Source organism: Nerophis lumbriciformis, linkage group LG07 (genome assembly GCF_033978685.3).
Source record: "Nerophis lumbriciformis linkage group LG07, RoL_Nlum_v2.1, whole genome shotgun sequence".
NCBI lineage: Eukaryota > Metazoa > Chordata > Actinopteri > Syngnathiformes > Syngnathidae > Nerophis > Nerophis lumbriciformis.
Window position 1 is genome coordinate 20,891,174 of NC_084554.2, and position 18,130 is coordinate 20,909,303.

An 18,130-nucleotide genomic window follows, 5' to 3' on the forward strand; every position below is an offset into this window, starting at 1 on the left:
CGCACTCTTTTACTATGAAGCCACGTTGATGTAACACGTGGCTTGGCATTGTCTTGCTGAAATAAGCAGGGGCGTCCATGGTAACGTTGCTTGGATGGCAACATATGTTGCTCCAAAACCTGTATGTACCTTTCAGCATTAATGGCGCCTTCACAGATGTGTAAGTTACCCATGTCTTGGGCACTAAAACACCCCCATACCATCACAGATGCTGGCTTTTCAACTTTGCGCCTATAACAATCCGGATGGTTCTTTTCCTCTTTGGTCCGGAGGACACAACGTCCACAGTTTCCAAAAACAATTTGAAATGTGGACTCGTCAGACCACAGAACACTTTTCCACTTTGTATCAGTCCATCTTAGATGAGCTCAGGCCCAGCGAAGCCAACGGCGTTTCTGGGTGTTGTTGATAAACTGTTTTCGCCTTGCATAGGAGAGTTTTAACTTGCACTTACAGATGTAGCGACTAACTGTAGTTACTGACAGTGGGTTTCTGAAGTGTTCCTGATATCCTTTACACACTGATGTCGCTTGTTGATGCAGTACAGCCTGAGGGATCGAAGGTCACAGGCTTAGCTGCTTACGTGCAGTGATTTCTCCAGATTCTCTGAACCCTTTGATGATATTACGGGCCATAGATGGTGAAATCCCTAAATTCCTTGCAATAGCTGGTTGAGAAAGGTTTTTCTTAAACTGTTCAACAATTTGCTCACGCATTTGTTGACAAAGTGGTGACCCTCGCCCCATCATTGTTTGTGAATGACTGAGCATTTCATGGAATCTACTTTTTAACCCAATCATGGCACCCATCTGTTCCCAATTTGCCTGTTCACCTGTGGGATGTTCCAAATAAGTGTTTGATGAGCATTCCTAAACTTTATCAGTATTTATTGCCACCTTTGCCAACTTCTTTGTCACGTGTTGTTGGCATCAAATTCTAAAGTTAATGATTATTTGCAAAACAAAACATGCTTATCAGTTTGATCATCAAATATGTTGTCTTTGTAGCATATTCAACTGAACATAGGTTGAAAATTATTTGCAAATCATTGTATTCCGTTTATATTTACATCTAACACAATTTCCCAACTCATATGGAAACGGGGTTTGTACAAAACCAACTTTTCTTACCTATTGGTACCTGTTTTTGTGTATTTAGGATCTGCACAAGACCCGGAAATTTTAAATCAAACCATGGAGGCATCAAGGCAGTATTTTTAAAACAATCTTGCTTTCCTTCATACTTCCTCCGAACGACGGCAGGAGATTACCATATGGTAAAGTTTTACCCGATTATTTTTTTGCCCGAGCCCGCTATTGTAGTTCGACAATGTAGTAAGTTCTTTCTTTTTCTCTATCCTCTTGTTGTAGGGCAGACTGGTACATCACAGACTCGTACATGCACATGTATCCTGCACTGTTGCCATTTTTAATACAATGTAGGGTATAGTTTGAAGTTATATTAGTCAGTAGATTTGATATGGAAAGCGCTAAAAACTATACCATTGCTGACGGGTAGAAGACACAGTCAGAGTGGAGGCACGTAAAACTGCCCACAAAATGGTTCATCCTGAAGAGACAGTCAGAGAGTGGCTTAAAGATGGTCTGTAGAACATTATCTGTGCATACTTTTGAACAGAAAACCACCATTACACGTTATGTAGAAGAAAGATAAAGAAGTGTTTTAAATGTAAAAAAAAAAACAGAGCAAAAGAATGTCAGCAAAAGATGAATGTTCTCTTACTTGGACACTGCACTCAGTGTCAGCCCCTTAAAAGAATCTAGAGTCTTAGAAGTCTTTGTTTGTGGAAAAACGACAAGAGCTTAGAGAAGAAATGGTTGTATTATTTGTTAATACATATTTACTGTATGTTATCTACTACAACTTTTCACTTAGGTTGTGAAGTTTGTAAAGTTGTATTGTAATTACAATTGTTTTATGCTTTCTACTTATGTGAAGCTTCTAAATAGTTTTATGTTGTGTTTATATTGGGAATAAGAATGATTATTACGATGCATAATGGTCCCATAAAGCAAACCGGAACTTTGACCAACAAGCTAACATTCCCTGGTTCCACTGTTCCACACAGGAACCATTCGATAATAATAGGTGGATAGCGTGTCTAGTCGAGTTTTACCCGTATAATTTGTGTGGGCTCACCATCACCTCCTGAGGAGCAAAGTGACATTACAAATTGACAATCGCTATAGGTGGCTGTTCAGATGATTCCTTCCAAGTGAACATTTATTTTCCTCAGCGACATCACAAATAAAAAAAAAAAAAATATTGAACAAATATTTCGATGAGGGTTGGATTATGGTGTTCGAGGGTGGAGGTGGGGTCCTGTCCATGCTGGTGGTGTGATCTTCGGGATGTCCACAAAAAATGAGTTGAGGTGAAGAAAGTGTAAATGTTGACAAGGCGAAGGGGTGACAAAAAACACAGTTTGGGGTCTTTGTGCAGTTGTTTTTATTAGTTTTACAGGAAGTAGGAAGCATTCCAAAAATGAACATAAACAATATGAGCAAAGTGTGATGAGTGATAGTGAAGGTGGAAGCCATCTTGACTTTGGACAGGGACACAGTGAAGGGATGTTCACATGAACATCATGTTTACTTCATTTTCATTTAAGATTGGCAGACTTCTTCAAATGCATTCAATTGATTTTATTGGTAAAAAATGTATCTCGCTAAAGTGATCACTATCTGTTCATGTATGACATGAAGTCTGTTTTTTTTGTACTGAATAATGAGGGAAAAGTCAGCATTGCAAACAACTTATGTTCTCTCATAGGAATTGAGGAACTTATGTTCTATATGTCCTAGAAAGTGAGGGATGTATGTTCTAAATGTCCAAGAAGGTGAGGAACTTATGTCCTTGAATGCATCGTCCTAGAAAGTGAGGAACTTATACATTCCAAATGTCCTAGAAAGTGAGGAACTCATGTTCTTGAATACAGCATCCTAGAGAGTGAGGTTTTCTCTATCTCAAGGAACGCTGATATAAAATGTGGTGTGCAGCGAAGTTGTCATACTTTGGAGAAAATGAAGAAACATGAAGACAAGCTTCTATGTATTTTAATAGACCAAGCTAACAATGTCATAAGTCAAATATTTTAACCATCCGAACATTTGAAAATATTTCAATGCCTTTTTGAATTTGACGTTTAGTTCCAAGTCGTGAAACTGTGCAGGCACTTCTTATGCCCCATTCACACTGTCATGCAATCACCACCATTGCCTGCTCATAACTTGTATTTGTGGTCAGATTTCACCTAAGTAGACGGTTTGATAAGTTCTAATAAGATTTGGTGGCGATTATGACAAGATGGATGGCCCGTTCAGATGTATTAAGATGTGATTAGAGCGCAGATTTAATGCACTATTGAACGTTCTCATACATCAGTTACGTTGTGTTGCTATTAGAAACAATGCCGATTGGAGACATGGTATATACAAGAGGCTGATGTATTGTCCTTGCTCATTTCGTTGAGGACATTCACCATAACAGGAGCTCTTGATGAAGACAACATCACATTTAACATACTATTCTATGCTTAATAATAACAATAATAATGACAATTTAATGCTTACGTCACTGTCCTAGAGCAAGAAGAGGACAAACTACTAGACCAGCCACAAATAAGGGCCAGAAGAGCAGTAGAGAGGCAGTTGGTAGTGCATTGAAGTGTATCAGCTCGTCAGATATGTTATGAAATTATGCGAAACAGATTGCATCGCAACGCGGCGTGATGGAGTGTTTCATTTTTTTAAATCTCGTAGATCATGTTTATTGTGGAAATTGTTTTAACCGTCCAAAATGTTTCTACGATTGCCACGGCAGCCGCACTTCATGTCAAGGACAGATGCGCTCACCACCACAGCTCCACGTTTCACCAATAATGGCAATCATGGTGATCGCTATAGTGTGAACTGGGCATTAAATAAGGTTGCGTTACAATTTGGTGCAGAATGTGATCAAGATTCAGGCAGAAGAATTCTTTGAGACTCTTTGTGTTACAGACTACTTGCATCAGGCTTAATGGATGTAGGGTCACCTGCAAGACTGAGGTGGAGCAGGTTGGCCTGTGTTCAGGATTGTTGCTTTGAAAGAGGTTCTATGTTTCTAGTGTTAATTTTGTCGTTCAGCAACCTTTAGAGTAATTTTCTTCACAAAACACTTCTACAAAACCTTTTTTTCTCAGTCACATTTTGAGCACTGGCTTATTTTTTCTTGCCACCCACCTCTTCTGGGATGAAAACACTTACGGTAAAGTCTGCGCTCTCCGTTCCGTACTTGTTCTTCACCAGGATGCTGTACTTGCCCGTGTCCAACGTGCTCACACCTGTGATGGTGAAGCTAGCAAACTTGCCCGAATCTAACTTGAGGATGCAGTGCTCGTCCGATGTCAGCTCCTTCTCATTCTTTAGCCAGGTCACCTCCGGGAGAGGGTCGCCCGAAATATTGCAGGTGAGCTGGAGGGCCTGAAGGAAATCAACATTAAAACACGAGCTACAGTCTACAATGGAACGATTCGAAGAATTGTTTATCCACTACCTTGCCCTCCTGGATGGTGACCACATCTGGGAGGCCTCCTGCCACTCGAGCGCGATCTAAATTAAACAACAAACACACTATCTTTGTCAACAGAGAAACAATACACTCCCTGCAAATCTTTAAAAATATGCAAAATCATGATTTATGAATTAGTACAATTTCAATTAGAATGATTTTTGCACATAAGCATGAGCAAGGATGTGGCAGAAGTAGATAAACAGTTCATATCAAGGTGTGCACATTTATTAGAAAGCTTCTTGTTCTCATGCTAAATCAGTGGTTCTCAAACTTTTTTTGTCATCCCCCACTTTGGACAAGGGGGAGTTTTCAAGCCCCACCTGCCCCCATCGCCCCAACAGAACGCTAATGCCAAGCTTAACATTTTCAAATTTATTGAACATCAAGTAACATCAAGTTGTATACATTCAAACTCAATAACATAACATAACATCAAGTTCAATAATAAATAAAATAACTGTGCAGCTGTGGTATAACTTGCATCAAGTTCAATAATAAATAAAATAACTTGCATCAAGTTCAATAATAAATAAAACAAAAGTGTTATAACTAGCATCAAGTTCAATAATAAATCAAAAAAAGTATTATAACTTGCATCAAGTTCAATAATAAATAAAATAAAAGTGCCACTTTGCAATCTTTGCAACAACAAAAAAGGAGGAGCTATGCATTTGGCAAGTCAGGGCAAGTGACAGCACTTTGCCCCAGGAGAGCCACCTTGCTTCACTGTGAAACAGCACCGCTGTATGATCAGCTCCCATTTCCTCACACAGTGCAGAGAACAGCCGCGCTTTCAGTGGTCGTGTTTTGATCAAATTTACCGCGCTCACAACATTTGTTAAAACCTCATTGAGTCCGGGGGCTGAGCTGCCTTGACGCAAGTGCTTCCCGGTGAATGACACAGTGTGTCCAATGTGCATTTGGCGCAACCCTCTTTATTAGAGCCTGCAGCCCGTTTCTTGACCCTGCCATGGTCTGTGCGCCATCACAGCAAAAGCCCACACAGTTTTCACATTTAAAGGTCGTGTTCTTTGATGAAACTGTCCATTATCTTGAACAGCTCATCAGCAGTGGCTCTATTTTTGATGTATTTGCAAAACAGCAAATCCTCGCAGTGACTCGCCATTCACAAAGCGGACGTATGCGATGAACAGTATTGCTGTCAGTAGCTTCGTCCACTTGTAAAGCAAAACGACTTTCTTTTAATGTGTCGACGAGTTGTTCCTCAATATCACTTGCAATGTCGCATATACGTCTCGCAACTGTGTCGTTTGACAGTGGGACAGCTTTTAATTTTGCTGCGCTTGTCTCGTCAAGCATGACTGACACCATGTCTATTGCAGCGGGGAGAATGAGCTGCTCAGCAATTGTGTGAGGTGTCATGTACTGTTTTGTCATGTCCGAGCCACCGTAGCATGTGTTCAGTGTGTGACGTCACGGGAGGGAGGGAGAGTTTGGACTCTCGAAGTTGTTAATAAACGGGAGCGATCCGAGGCATTGAGTTGAAACGTGTTGCCTGATTATTATTAAATTAAGACACCTAAATAAGCACATAGGTGAAACCGAGGACATAACATGTTTTTTTGCATTGTGCAATTCTGTATGCAACTCTATATGAAGCCATTTGAGCGTTACTGTTTACTGATGTAGCTTTTACCAGGCGCTTCTCCTGTTGACGGTACTCTGTCAGTTTTATTTGAAAGAAATCAAGTGGCTTATTGACGTGATTGGGGTGTGTGGTCTCGAGGTGTCTCTTTAATTTGTTGGGTCTCATGCTGTCTGCTGCTAGCGCTTTTAGACACAGAACACACAGGGGTCTCTCTGCCTCCACCACCGCTGCCGTGAGTCCAAGAGCATTAAGATACCCTTCATCATATTTTCTTTTCGGTTGTCTTTATGGTTGATTAGGCCCGTCAGATTTTTGTTTTTCTGCAGGCGCTGGCTCTGGCTCTGGCTCGACGACCTTTGAGGTGCCAGTCACAAATGTATCCATTTTGTGTAATTGTGGTTCACACATTAGCCTGCTACCCATCCGTGCGAAAGTTTGATCCGCTTAGCACCGCCCCCATTAGTTACTGTTGCTATGTCTGTCAAACTTTCGCTCCTAATGAGACATTTAAAGCCTACAGGAAAAATAAGTAATTTGCATTTATTTATATAGCGGATTCCACAGACAGAATCACAAAGTGATTTACAGTGTGTATAGAAAATGAAAGCATAGTAAAAAAAAAAAAATCTAAGAATATAATTTAAAAAAAAATAATGAAAGTGAAATGTCCTCCCGTTCCTCGCGCCCCACCTGTCATGTCTCTATTCCCCACCAGTGGGGCGCGCCCCACACTTTGAGAAATGCTGTGCTAAATGGACAAAAATACATCAATCATTGGAAAAGTCTTTTAGAGGAAACAGCACACATGAAATGGTAAAGATGTGAAAGTCAAATATATGATAGGCATATAATATAATTTAAAAAAAATATATAATAAAATAGAAGGCAAAGAAACGTGTTGAGAATAAATCAAGTGTCAAATATTTGAGAACAATCAAAGTTGAAGCTTGCAGGAAGGCATTATGCTCCAGGCGTTACATGTTCCACAGTTGGAATGTCCAGAAAGTGTTCAGAGTCATTAGAGTCATGGTCAAAGTAAGGAACAAGACACTGTTGAAGATGTATTATGGGTTAGGGTTGGGTGCTTTAATGGACTGATGAAATGAGAGAGACTATTGACGGACTAAATGAATGGACATATTGGCAGCATGTATCAGTTGAACAATTGGGGTCCCAGATTTGACCTCGGTGAATTACTTCAGGCATAGCCATTTGGTCAGAGACACACAAATTCCAACCAACTACCTGGGATCGAGATAGGACTTGAACCAGTTAAAGGAGAACTGCACTTTTTTTTTTGAAATTTTGCCTATCGTTCACAATCATTTCTGAGAATCAAGAAAACATATATACAAAGTATATATGAACACATGTATAGGATTTTTTCATTAGTACACTTGTACCAGTACTCACCTGTACTACTGCACTGATCAGGTCTGCTCCACTCAGGCCTCAGCAACATTGATTCACCCAATCCTATTCCATATTTCTATACTTTGTATTGCTATCTCATATTTGTAATTCCATGCAGACACACACATGCATGCCAACAACATGGATAAACAAAACATACGTTTTTCTGCAACAGCAGTCGCTCTGAAGGAGAGAATCAACAAATCAATTCAGGTGTGAAATGATCAGAAATAGATTTTGCAGTCAAAACAATGTGACAGTAAATCAGCTTTTAACTCACTTGAGTCTCTTGAATTCTGCTAAGGCATCTTCATATGCTGCAGAGCACAAACACATTTTGAGAGAAATGACATTCAGCAGCAAATAGGGAAGTTGAATTCTCCCTAACCTTGACCTGACAGCTCCACGGTCCGCCTTAGGCCTCCCTTGCTGTCGCTGAACTCAATGGCGTACTTTCCCATGTCCTTCTCAGTGGGCTCTGAGATTTGCAACCACAACTGCTCGCCCACCACGCCGCTCTTGAGGCGGTCACTGAATTTAATTGGTGAATCCCTGTTGAGGCACAAACCCGAGTTTAGTTTTGTATATTTGAACCAGAGTATGTTTTCATTATTTTGAAAACGTAAATGGGTTGAACACACTTGTAATGCCATGTGACTGGCAGCAGGTCGTTGTAGTAGCTGACAAAGGTATAGATGCGAATGCCTTCCTCTGTGCTCGTGATCTTCAACGGTGTGGAAGAGTTAGCTGCAAAGTCAACAAGCGTCCATTCAATTGCCTAATTTAGGTGGAACAAACTTGACAAAAGTAGGTGTGAAATGTTTACAACTCACCGATATAGTCAAACACTTCATTCATCAGGTCTTTGAAACCTTGAAGAAAACAATGAGCACAATGTTCAAGACAATAAGCAAACTTAACACAGCAACGTTTGTCAAAGTACACAATTAAAACTTCAGACTCAATACAAATCAAAGGAAGGTGTACTGCTTAATGCTAGCTTCAGCCAGGTAACATTTATTACCGTTTTTGCTTAGTGCTAGCTACAGCCAGTTAACATCTGTTAGCATTTTAGCTTAGTGCTAGCTTCAGCAACAGAACATCTATTCGTGTTTCAGCTTAGTGCTTGCTACACTAAGTAACGTGTATTGGCGTTTTAGCTTAGTGCTAGCTTCAGCTGGGTAATGTTTATTAGCGTTTTAACTTATCTTCAGCTAGGTATTGTGGCTAGTATGCGGCAAACGTGCTAGCAGGTAACACACATGTTGCCAATATTTTATTACATTACTAACATATTATTTTGTTTAGTAATCGCCAACTCCAGAGCTACCAACATTTGGTGATGATGCAGTAGATTCTACCCCCAAGCTCCTTACATCTAACTGCACGATATGAATGGAAAATGGTTAACAATCAGAAATAAGGTTATTAAGTTTACGCTAGTCAAAGATCCATTATGTGACAGTGGACTACTTATTCTTAGGACCAACTACTTCAATCTGTAGGACAAGAGTAATGCGCCGTTTTTCCGACTCGCAAAAAAAACCATTACTTGTCAAAGCTTTGGACTGCACTTGTGTACCAATTTAACGTCTTTAACTATGGAAGTATTAAGGGATGTAAATAATGATAAACCGCGGTAAAATTCAGAACGGTTAGTAATAACGTATAATTTTTCAATTATCGACAAACCATCATTTATTAATGAACTGAGGGACATTGCTCACTTTCTGGAAACGCCGCAGCAACGGCGCCTCCAAAGAGGGCACATGCGCACTAACACTGTCTGCAATGGCAGAAAACAACACAAGGACCTAGTTCTTGAGATGTTGCCCTCTTAGTAAACGGACTAAATCTGAAGTCTGGACGTATTTTGGATTCGTAAAGCGTGCTGAGGGTAAAATAATTCAGGATAGTCAGCCCATCACCAGAAAATGCAGGAAAAGGAGGCGACACTTCAAACATGTTGAGCCAACTCCGGAACCACCATCCACAACTACACATTGAGTGCAAGGTAGGTCAACTTGTAGCTGAATGCATGATGGAAAGTGTTTGAAAATTAACATGTCATCGTTGTCAAAAGTTCTTATGGCATACTTGCCAACCCTCACAAATTTTCCGGGAGACTCCCGAAATTCAGTGCCTCTCCCGAAAACCTCCCGGGACAAATATTCTCCCGAAAATCTCCCGATTTTCAGCCGGAGCTGGAGGCCACGCCCCCTCCAGCTCCATGCGGACCTGAGTGACGTGTCGACAGCCTGTTTTCACGTCCGCTTTCCCACAATATAAACAGCGTGCTGCCCAATCACGTTATAACATCTACGGCTTTTAGAGAGTGCAGTGCACAACTGCGCACACAACAAGGAGACAAGCAGAAGAACGAGGAAGATACAGCCGTGGCGAGGCCGACGACGAGTAAGATGAAGAAATACGCTTGTAGGTTCCAAGCCGCAGCTGCGATTGGAACTGGATAGCCTCCGGGAAGAAGTAGTGGACTACCAAGTGCTTGGCACAACGTTCCCTCTAAGGTGCGTGCCTGCGCAATTGCGCACTGCTCAAACGTCCTGTGCGCACAGTAAATATATGCCGCGCACCAAATCAAATCCCATCTGAATTCTAAACAAAATAAACACATTTATTGTGCGTAATTTTGCAATGTAACTGAGTGACAGTGAAAACAAGCGGCCGTAACGGTGCTCGTCAACACCGTTCAATTGAACACCGTTCAATTGAACACCGTTCAATTATTGTAACGTCTATCGAGATGCTTCGAGGACAGGAATTTTATCGATCACTTTATTGAGCAAAACTGTTTATATTCGGCCATAACCACACCAAAAACACGAGTAAAAAACTTCTATCTCGAAAAACTAGTCATTTTCTGCCGTACAAACCAACTTGTCATCTGTCACCAACACGCATACCACTAAGCCACTGGTGCGTTTATGGCCACACAAAAAGCCGGACAACTCAAACACCACACAAAGTTACACTGTGACTCCTCAGTCATACGTGTGCTTATTCTACTGTCATTTATTATTAATGTTAATTTATTGATATTAATAATGGAATGTTGTTACTAGAGAAAGTGACAGGAATGCACACTTCATCCTATGCTTACATTTCATTGTGCAACATGAGGATGTTTAAGGGGAACTAAATGTGATCTCTGAAAGGGGTACAAATGATTTCCAAAGCAGGACCCCCACCCAGACATATTGTACAAAACTAATCCATAGCTTATGAAAAACAAGATTTCTTTTATTTTCATTACAAGTGGGCAAAATCACTAATATTACAAAATAATCTCATGAAAATAACTCCTCTCATTTGAGTGTTATTAAAAAGGATTGGTTTGAGACAGGTGTGCTGCTGGTATTTCCACGTGTGATGTTGCTCACAAGTGCTCCACTGAATGCTCAGGGAGTTTTTGTGTTTGCTCAGACACATGAATCAGAGGGAACATTGCTTGGCAGTGAAGATCTTCCTCAGGAAGCAACGATTGACCGGTTTTGGTCCATGCAAGGGAGAAATGGAAGATACCAGACTCTAGTGCATTTGATGAAAGCACTTTTGTGCGTGCCACACAGCAATGCATCATCAGAGAGGGTGTTCAGCATGGTTAGAAAATAGTGACAGAGAATAGAACAAGGATGGACAATTCAACCCTTAACTCACTCCTTTCCTGCAAATTAAATTTCACAGATGCTGCCCACACCTATGCTCCTTCAAAGGCTGTGCTACAACAATGAGTAGATGAGTGTTATGTGTGTGTATATGTGTAAGTAAATGAACACTGAAATTCAAGTATTTCTTTTATTTATATATATATATATATATATATATATATATATATAATATAATAAAATAAATGTATATATATACAGCTAGAATTCACTTAAAAATTCAAGTATTTATTTTATATATATATATATATATATATATATATATATATAAATAATATAATAAAATAAATATATATATATATATATATATAGCTAGAATTCACTGAGAGTCAAGTATTTCTTATATATACATATATATATATACATACATACATACATACATACATACATATATATACATATATATATATATATATATATATACATACATACATACATACATACATATATATACATATATATATATATATATATATATATATATATATATATGAAATACTTGACTTGGTGAATTCTAGCTGTAAATATACTCCTCCCCTCTTAACCACGCCCCCACACCCCTGACCCACCCCCGATCACGCCTCCCCCCCCCACCTCCCGAAATCGGAGGTCTCAAGGTTGGCAAGTATGTCTTATGGTTACACTTCAAGTGTTACTTAAAGTTACTTGTTATTGGGCGCTAACGATGAGAGCGAGTAGTGTGTGCACTTGACGCATACTGCAGCAGAGCAAAATATACTTCTGTTCATATGTTTTGTGCTGTTAATGACTGCTGCTACTTTACCTTACTGTTAAAACTTAATGTTTAAAACAAATCCAAGCAAAATCACTGCAACTTGTTTTGTTTTTAGAAGAGGAACATTAGGGTCAGTGTGTCACTGTGTGTGTGTCAGTCAGATGAGTATAATAATAATCAGCATCTAATAAATATAATAATATATTTGCTTTTCCCCTATTTGCAGAGTGGGTGTTCAACAGGCAAGTTAGATGCCACAGTTACAGTACACCATCTCTAGCAACATCACACATACACTGCCTGATGCCTTCCAGAATCAGCTGCTTATGCTCCCTTGTCAAAAATGGCAAAAGACAAAGACACTGCAGCGCTGTCATATTTCATTGCCAAACTTTCAAACAGTTGAGATGTGTTCTCTGATATGTGTAAGACTAGATCTATCATCTCCTCTCTGAGCTGCAACCTTATTGTGGTAGAGGAGATGGCGTGTCCCAATGATCCTCGGAGCTATGTTGTCTTTATGCCCCCTGGTAGAGTGTCCCAAGACAAACTGGTCCTAGGTGAGGGATCAGACAAAGAGCAGCTCGAAGACCTCTATGAAAAATAGAAACGAAGGACCCAGATTTCCCTCGCCCGGACGCGGGTCACCGGGGCCCCCTTCTGAAGCCAGGCCTGAAGGTGGGGCACGATGGCGAGCGCCTGAAGAGGCAACGTGGGTCCCCCCTCCAATGGACTCACCACCCATAGCAGGGGCTATAGAGGTCGGGTGGGTGCAATGTGAGCTGGGCAGCAGCCGAAGGCAGGGCACTTGGCGGTCCAATCCTCGGCTACATAAGCTAGCTCTTGGGACGTGGAACGTCACCTCGCTGGGGGGGAAGGAGCCTGAGCTGGTGCGCGAGGTGGAGAAGTTCTGGCTAGATATAGTCGGACTCACTTCGACGTACAGCAAGGGCTCTGGAACCAGTTCTCTCGAGAGGGGCTGGGCTCTCTTCCACTCTGGCGTTGCCAGCAGTGAGAGGCGACGGGCTGGGATGGCAATTCTTGTTTCCCCCCGGCTCAGAGCCTGCACGTTGGAGTTCAACCCAGTGGACGAGAGGGTAGCTTCCCTCTGCCTTCGGGTGGGGGGACGGGTCCTGACTGTTGTTTACGCTTACGCGCCTAACGGCACCTCAGAGTACCCACCCTTTTTGTATTCACTCGAGGGAGTACTTGAGAGTGCTCCCCCGGGTGATTCCTTCATTCTACTGGGGGCCTACAACGCTCAGATTGGCAACAACAGTGAAACCTGGAGAGGCGTGATTGGGAAGAATGGCCACCCGGATCTGAACCCGAGTGGTGTTTTGTTATTGGACTTTTGTGCTCGTCACAGATTGTCCATAACGAACACCATGTTCAAACTTAAGGGTGTCCATATGTGCACTTGGCACCAGGACACCCCAGGCCGCAGTTCCATGATCGACTTTGTAGTTGTGTCATCGGATTTGCGGTCTCATGTCACCCGAGTGTCTTTAAAGAGAGGGGCGGAGCTTTCTACCGATCACCACCTGGTGGTGAGTTGGCTGCGATGGTGGGGAAGGATGCCGGACAGACCTGGCAGGCCCAAACGCATTGTGAGGGTCTGCTGGGAACACCTAGCAGAGTCTCTTGTCAGAGAGAGTTTCAATTCCCGCCTCCGGAAGAACTTTGAACATGTCACGAGGGAGGCGCTGGACATTGAGTCCGAGTGGACAATGTTCCGTACCTCTATTGTCGAGGCGGTCGATTGCAGCTGTAGCCGCAAGGTGGTTGGTGCCTGTCGTGGCGGTAATCCTAGAACCCGCCGGTGGATACCAGCGGTGAGGGATGCCGTCAAGCTGAAGAAAGAGTCCTATCGGGTTCTTTTGGCTCATAGGACTCCGGAGGCAGCAGACAGGTACCGAAAGGCCAAGCGGTGTGCGGCTTCAGCGGTCGCAGAGGCAAAAACTCAGACATGGGAGGAGTTCGGGGAAGCCATGGAAAACGACTTCCAGACGGCTTCGAAGCGATTCTGGACCACCATCCGCCGCCTCAGGAAGGGGAAGCAGTGCAATGTCAACACTGTGTATGGTGGGGATGGTGTTCTGCTGACCTCGACTGCGGATGTTGTGGATCGGTGGAGGGAATACTTCGAAGACCTCAATCCTACCAACAACGTCTTCCTATGAGGAAACAGTGCCTGGGACATCTGTGGTGGGCGCTCCTATTTCTGGGGCTGAGGTTGTCGAGGTAGTTAAAAAGCTCCTCGGTGGCAAGGCCCCGGGGGTGGATGAGACCCGCCCGGAGTTCCTTAAGGCTCTGGATGTTGTGGGGCTGTCTTGGTTGACAAGACTCTGCAACATCGCGTGGACATCGGGGACGGTACCTCTGGATTGGCAGACTGGGGTGGTGGTTCCTCTCTTTAAAAAGGGGAACCGGAGAGGAGGCTACGCCGGATAGTCGAACCTCGGATTCAGGAGGAACAGTGTGGTTTTCGTCCTGTTCGTGGAACTGCGGACCAACTCTATACTCTCGGCAGGGTCCTTTAGGGCAGTGTTTTTCAACCACTGTGGCGCGGCACACTACCGTGAGATACAGTCTGGTGTGCCGTGGGAGATGATCTAATTTCACCTATTTAGGTTAAAAATATTTTTTGCATAGCGGTAATTATAGTCTGCAAATGATGTGTTGTTGTTGAGTGTCGGTGCTGTCTAGAGCTCGGCAGAGTAACCGTGTAATACTCTTCCATATCAGTAGGTGGCAGCAGGTAGCTAATTGCTTTGTAGATGTCGGAAACAGCGGGAGGCAGTGTGCAGGTAAAAAGGTATCTAATGCTTAAACCAAAAATAAACAAAAGGTGAGTGCCCCTAAGAAAAGGCATTGAAGCTTAGGGAAGGCTATGCAGAATGAAACTAAAACTGAACTGGCTACAAAGTAAACAAAAACAGAATGCTGGACGACAGCAAAAACTTACAGCGTGTGGAGTAGGGCTGCAACTAACAACTAATTTGATAATCGATTTATCTGTCGATTATTACTTCGATTAATCGATTAATAATCGGATAAAAGAGACAAACTACATTTCTATCTTTTCCAGTATTTTATTGGGAAAAAAACAGCATACTGGCACCATACTTATTTTGATTATTGTTTCTCAGCTGTTTGTAAATGTTGCAGTTTATAAATAAAGGTTTATAAAAAAATTAAAAAATTAAATAAAATAAAATAGCCTCTGCGCATGCGCATAGCATAGATCCAACGAATCGATGACTAAATTAATCGCCAACTATTTTTATAATCAATTTTAATCGATTTAATCGATTAGTTGTTGCAGCCCTAGTGTGGAGCAGACGGCGTCCACAAAGTACATTTGTACATGACATGACAATCAACACCAAAATAGGAACGCAAGACAAGAACTAAAACACTACACACAGGAAAACACAGAAAAACTCAAAATAAATCACGGCGGGATGTGACAGGTCGTGACTATAGTTATGAATGGTTGGTTATGGTTATGGTTTGAATTCATATCCGACAATTGCGACAACGACTTTTTACTGTCAACTGAGTTTCGTTTTTAACTATTTCTGCTGGTGGTGTGCCTCCGGATTTTTTCAAAGCATTAAATGTGCCTTGGCTCAAAAAAGGTTGAAAAACACTGCTTTAGGGTGCATGGGAGTTTGCCCAACCAGTCTACATGTGCTTTGTGGACTTGGAGAAGGCATTCGACCGTGTGCCCCGGGAAGTCCTGTGGGGAGGGCTCAAAGAGTATGAGGTAACGGACTGTCTGATTAAGTATGATCTGTGTCAGAACTTGGTCCGCATTGCCGGCAGTAAGTCGGACCCGTTTCCAGTGAGGGTTGGACTCCGCTAAGGCTGCCCTTTGTCACCGATTCTGTTCATAACTTTATGGACATTTCTAGGCGCAGTCAGGGCGTTGAGGGTATCTGGTTTAGTGGCTGCAGGATTAGGTCTCTGCTTTTGGCAGATGATGTGGTCCTGATGGCTTCATCTGGCCAAGATCTTCAGCTCCCACTGGATCCGTTCGCAGCCGAGTGTGAAGCGACTGGGATGGGAATCAGCACCTCCAAGTCCGAGTCCATGGTTCTCGCCCAGAAAGGGTGGAGTGCCATGTCCGGGTTGGGGAGGAGATCTTGCCCCAAGTGGAGGAGTTCAAGTACCTCGGACTCTTGTTCACGAGTCAGGGAAGAGTGGATCGTGAGGCGTCTTCAGTAATGCGGACGCTGTATCGATCCGTTGTGGTGAAGAAGGAGCTGAGCCGTAAGGCAAAGCTCTCAATTTACCGGTCGATCTACGTTCCCATCCTCACCTATGGTCATGAGCTTTCGGTTATGGCCGAAATGAGCTTCCTCCGCCGGGTGGCGCGGCTCTCCCTTAGAGATAGGGTGAGAAGCTCTGTCATCCAGGAGGAGCTCAAACTAAAGCCGCTGCTCCTCCACATCGAGAGGAGCCAGATGAGGTGGTTCGGGCATCTGGTCAGGATGCCACCCGAACGCCTCCCTAGGGAGGTGTTTCGGGCACGTCCGACCGGTAGGAGGCCACGGAGAAGACCCAGGACACGTTGGGAAGACTATCTCTCCCGGCTGGCCTGGGAACGCCTCGGAATCCCCCGGGAGGAACTGGACGAAATGGCTGGGGAGAGGGAAGTCTGGGCTTCCCTGCTTAGGCTGCTGCCCCCGCAACCCGACCTCGGATAAGCGGAAGAAGATGGATGGATGGATGGATAGATCTATTATATAGCAACACTATTTTTGTATACTTGTAGGACAAAAAGTGCAAATACATTACATCTTACGGCCATCTTGCAGGTTTTTCACATTTATTTTTATTTATTTATGTTCCGCCACCAATGTCATTACATGATCACTTACGTGAATACAAAAATACTTCTGACAACGAAGTTACTGCTAAAATCTGGACTTTTATTTACAGCAAGTGATAAAAAGTCCATTGTTCTAGGCTTTACCGTTAACAAGGTAAAGCCTAGGCGCCGACTCGTCAGGAATATAAGGAAAGGCGAGGAGGAGTTACAAACAAATCCTTTTACACGTTCAAATTGCTGAACAGACAGACAACTCTTACACAGGAGTCATTTACACACAGACAACTCATAATACGGACAGACAACTTAAAACACACACACGGATCTAAATACACACACACAGATTGATATACAGACACACATTATAACACGCACACGTGATTTGGATTACACACGCACAGATTGAGATACACATTTGCGAATAATTTTGCTACAATAACACTACCATATTTAACAGGTCGGATTTGGCCACTAGTCAAATAACCTAGTGGTATTGTATTGTACATGAACATACCTTAAAAAGCCCTGGATCACCTTTGTGTCGTTCATGGTATCCTTATGCTTATCATCTATAAATATCATGGTGCTGAGCTAGCTAGTCACTGATTCAGTAAACTATCTGCATTCTATGCACTCAACATACAGAGCTAGCCAACGCAACATTTTTGGGGGTTGTCTTCATTGACGCATCGATCGCAATCTTAAACACATTTAGTAGTATTTATTCCTTCCTATAGAACTTTGTTATATTTACAGTATATTGCCTCTTTTCATTTTAAATCCACAAAACTACAAAGCAAAATTTCAAAACATCAGTCAGCATTTCCAAATGTCTCCCGCAGAATCCAAAAGAGTTGGCAGCTCCGAAAACTAATACACCAGTAGGAATTTAAAAAAAACATGACGTGGAATTTGGCTATTGGAAGAATCAATTATTCAAACAGCAGGTCACCTTGGTCGGTCAGACTTAACGCTGAAGTGTCCTTTCCTCTGTCGTCCTTCAAAACAATCTCATACACGCCAGCATCCTTCTTCGAAATCTGTCAGACAGCCGTCACAATGTTTCTTGTTATAAACGTAGATGATAAATGATGCTATCAATATTAATTTGCTTTGTATTCAGGAGGGCAGATTAATTTTTTGAAACACGTTGGACACAAGGCAAAAGAGCCATCAAACAAGTAAATATAGATTTCAACACTGAATTGAAATGTTTGTTATATTCGCAGCATGTTTCCATGACGACAACACAAGCCCAAGTAAGATATTTA

General features: G+C 42.3%; 1 protein-coding gene across 1 annotated transcript in view; it reads right to left on the minus strand.

The window, feature by feature from the left end:
- Positions 1-18,130, minus strand: part of LOC133609763 (myomesin-1-like) — a 108,361-nt gene that overhangs the window by 43,735 nt on the left and 46,496 nt on the right. Inside the window, exons 31-38 of the mRNA XM_061965661.2 lie at positions 17,812-17,899; positions 8,431-8,469; positions 8,239-8,344; positions 7,986-8,149; positions 7,878-7,914; positions 7,758-7,780; positions 4,558-4,613; positions 4,269-4,484 (exon numbers count right to left, since the gene is read on the minus strand). Of these exons, the coding sequence (XP_061821645.2) occupies positions 4,269-4,484; positions 4,558-4,613; positions 7,758-7,780; positions 7,878-7,914; positions 7,986-8,149; positions 8,239-8,344; positions 8,431-8,469; positions 17,812-17,899 (729 nt within the window). The remainder of the gene's footprint in view (positions 1-4,268; positions 4,485-4,557; positions 4,614-7,757; positions 7,781-7,877; positions 7,915-7,985; positions 8,150-8,238; positions 8,345-8,430; positions 8,470-17,811; positions 17,900-18,130) is intronic.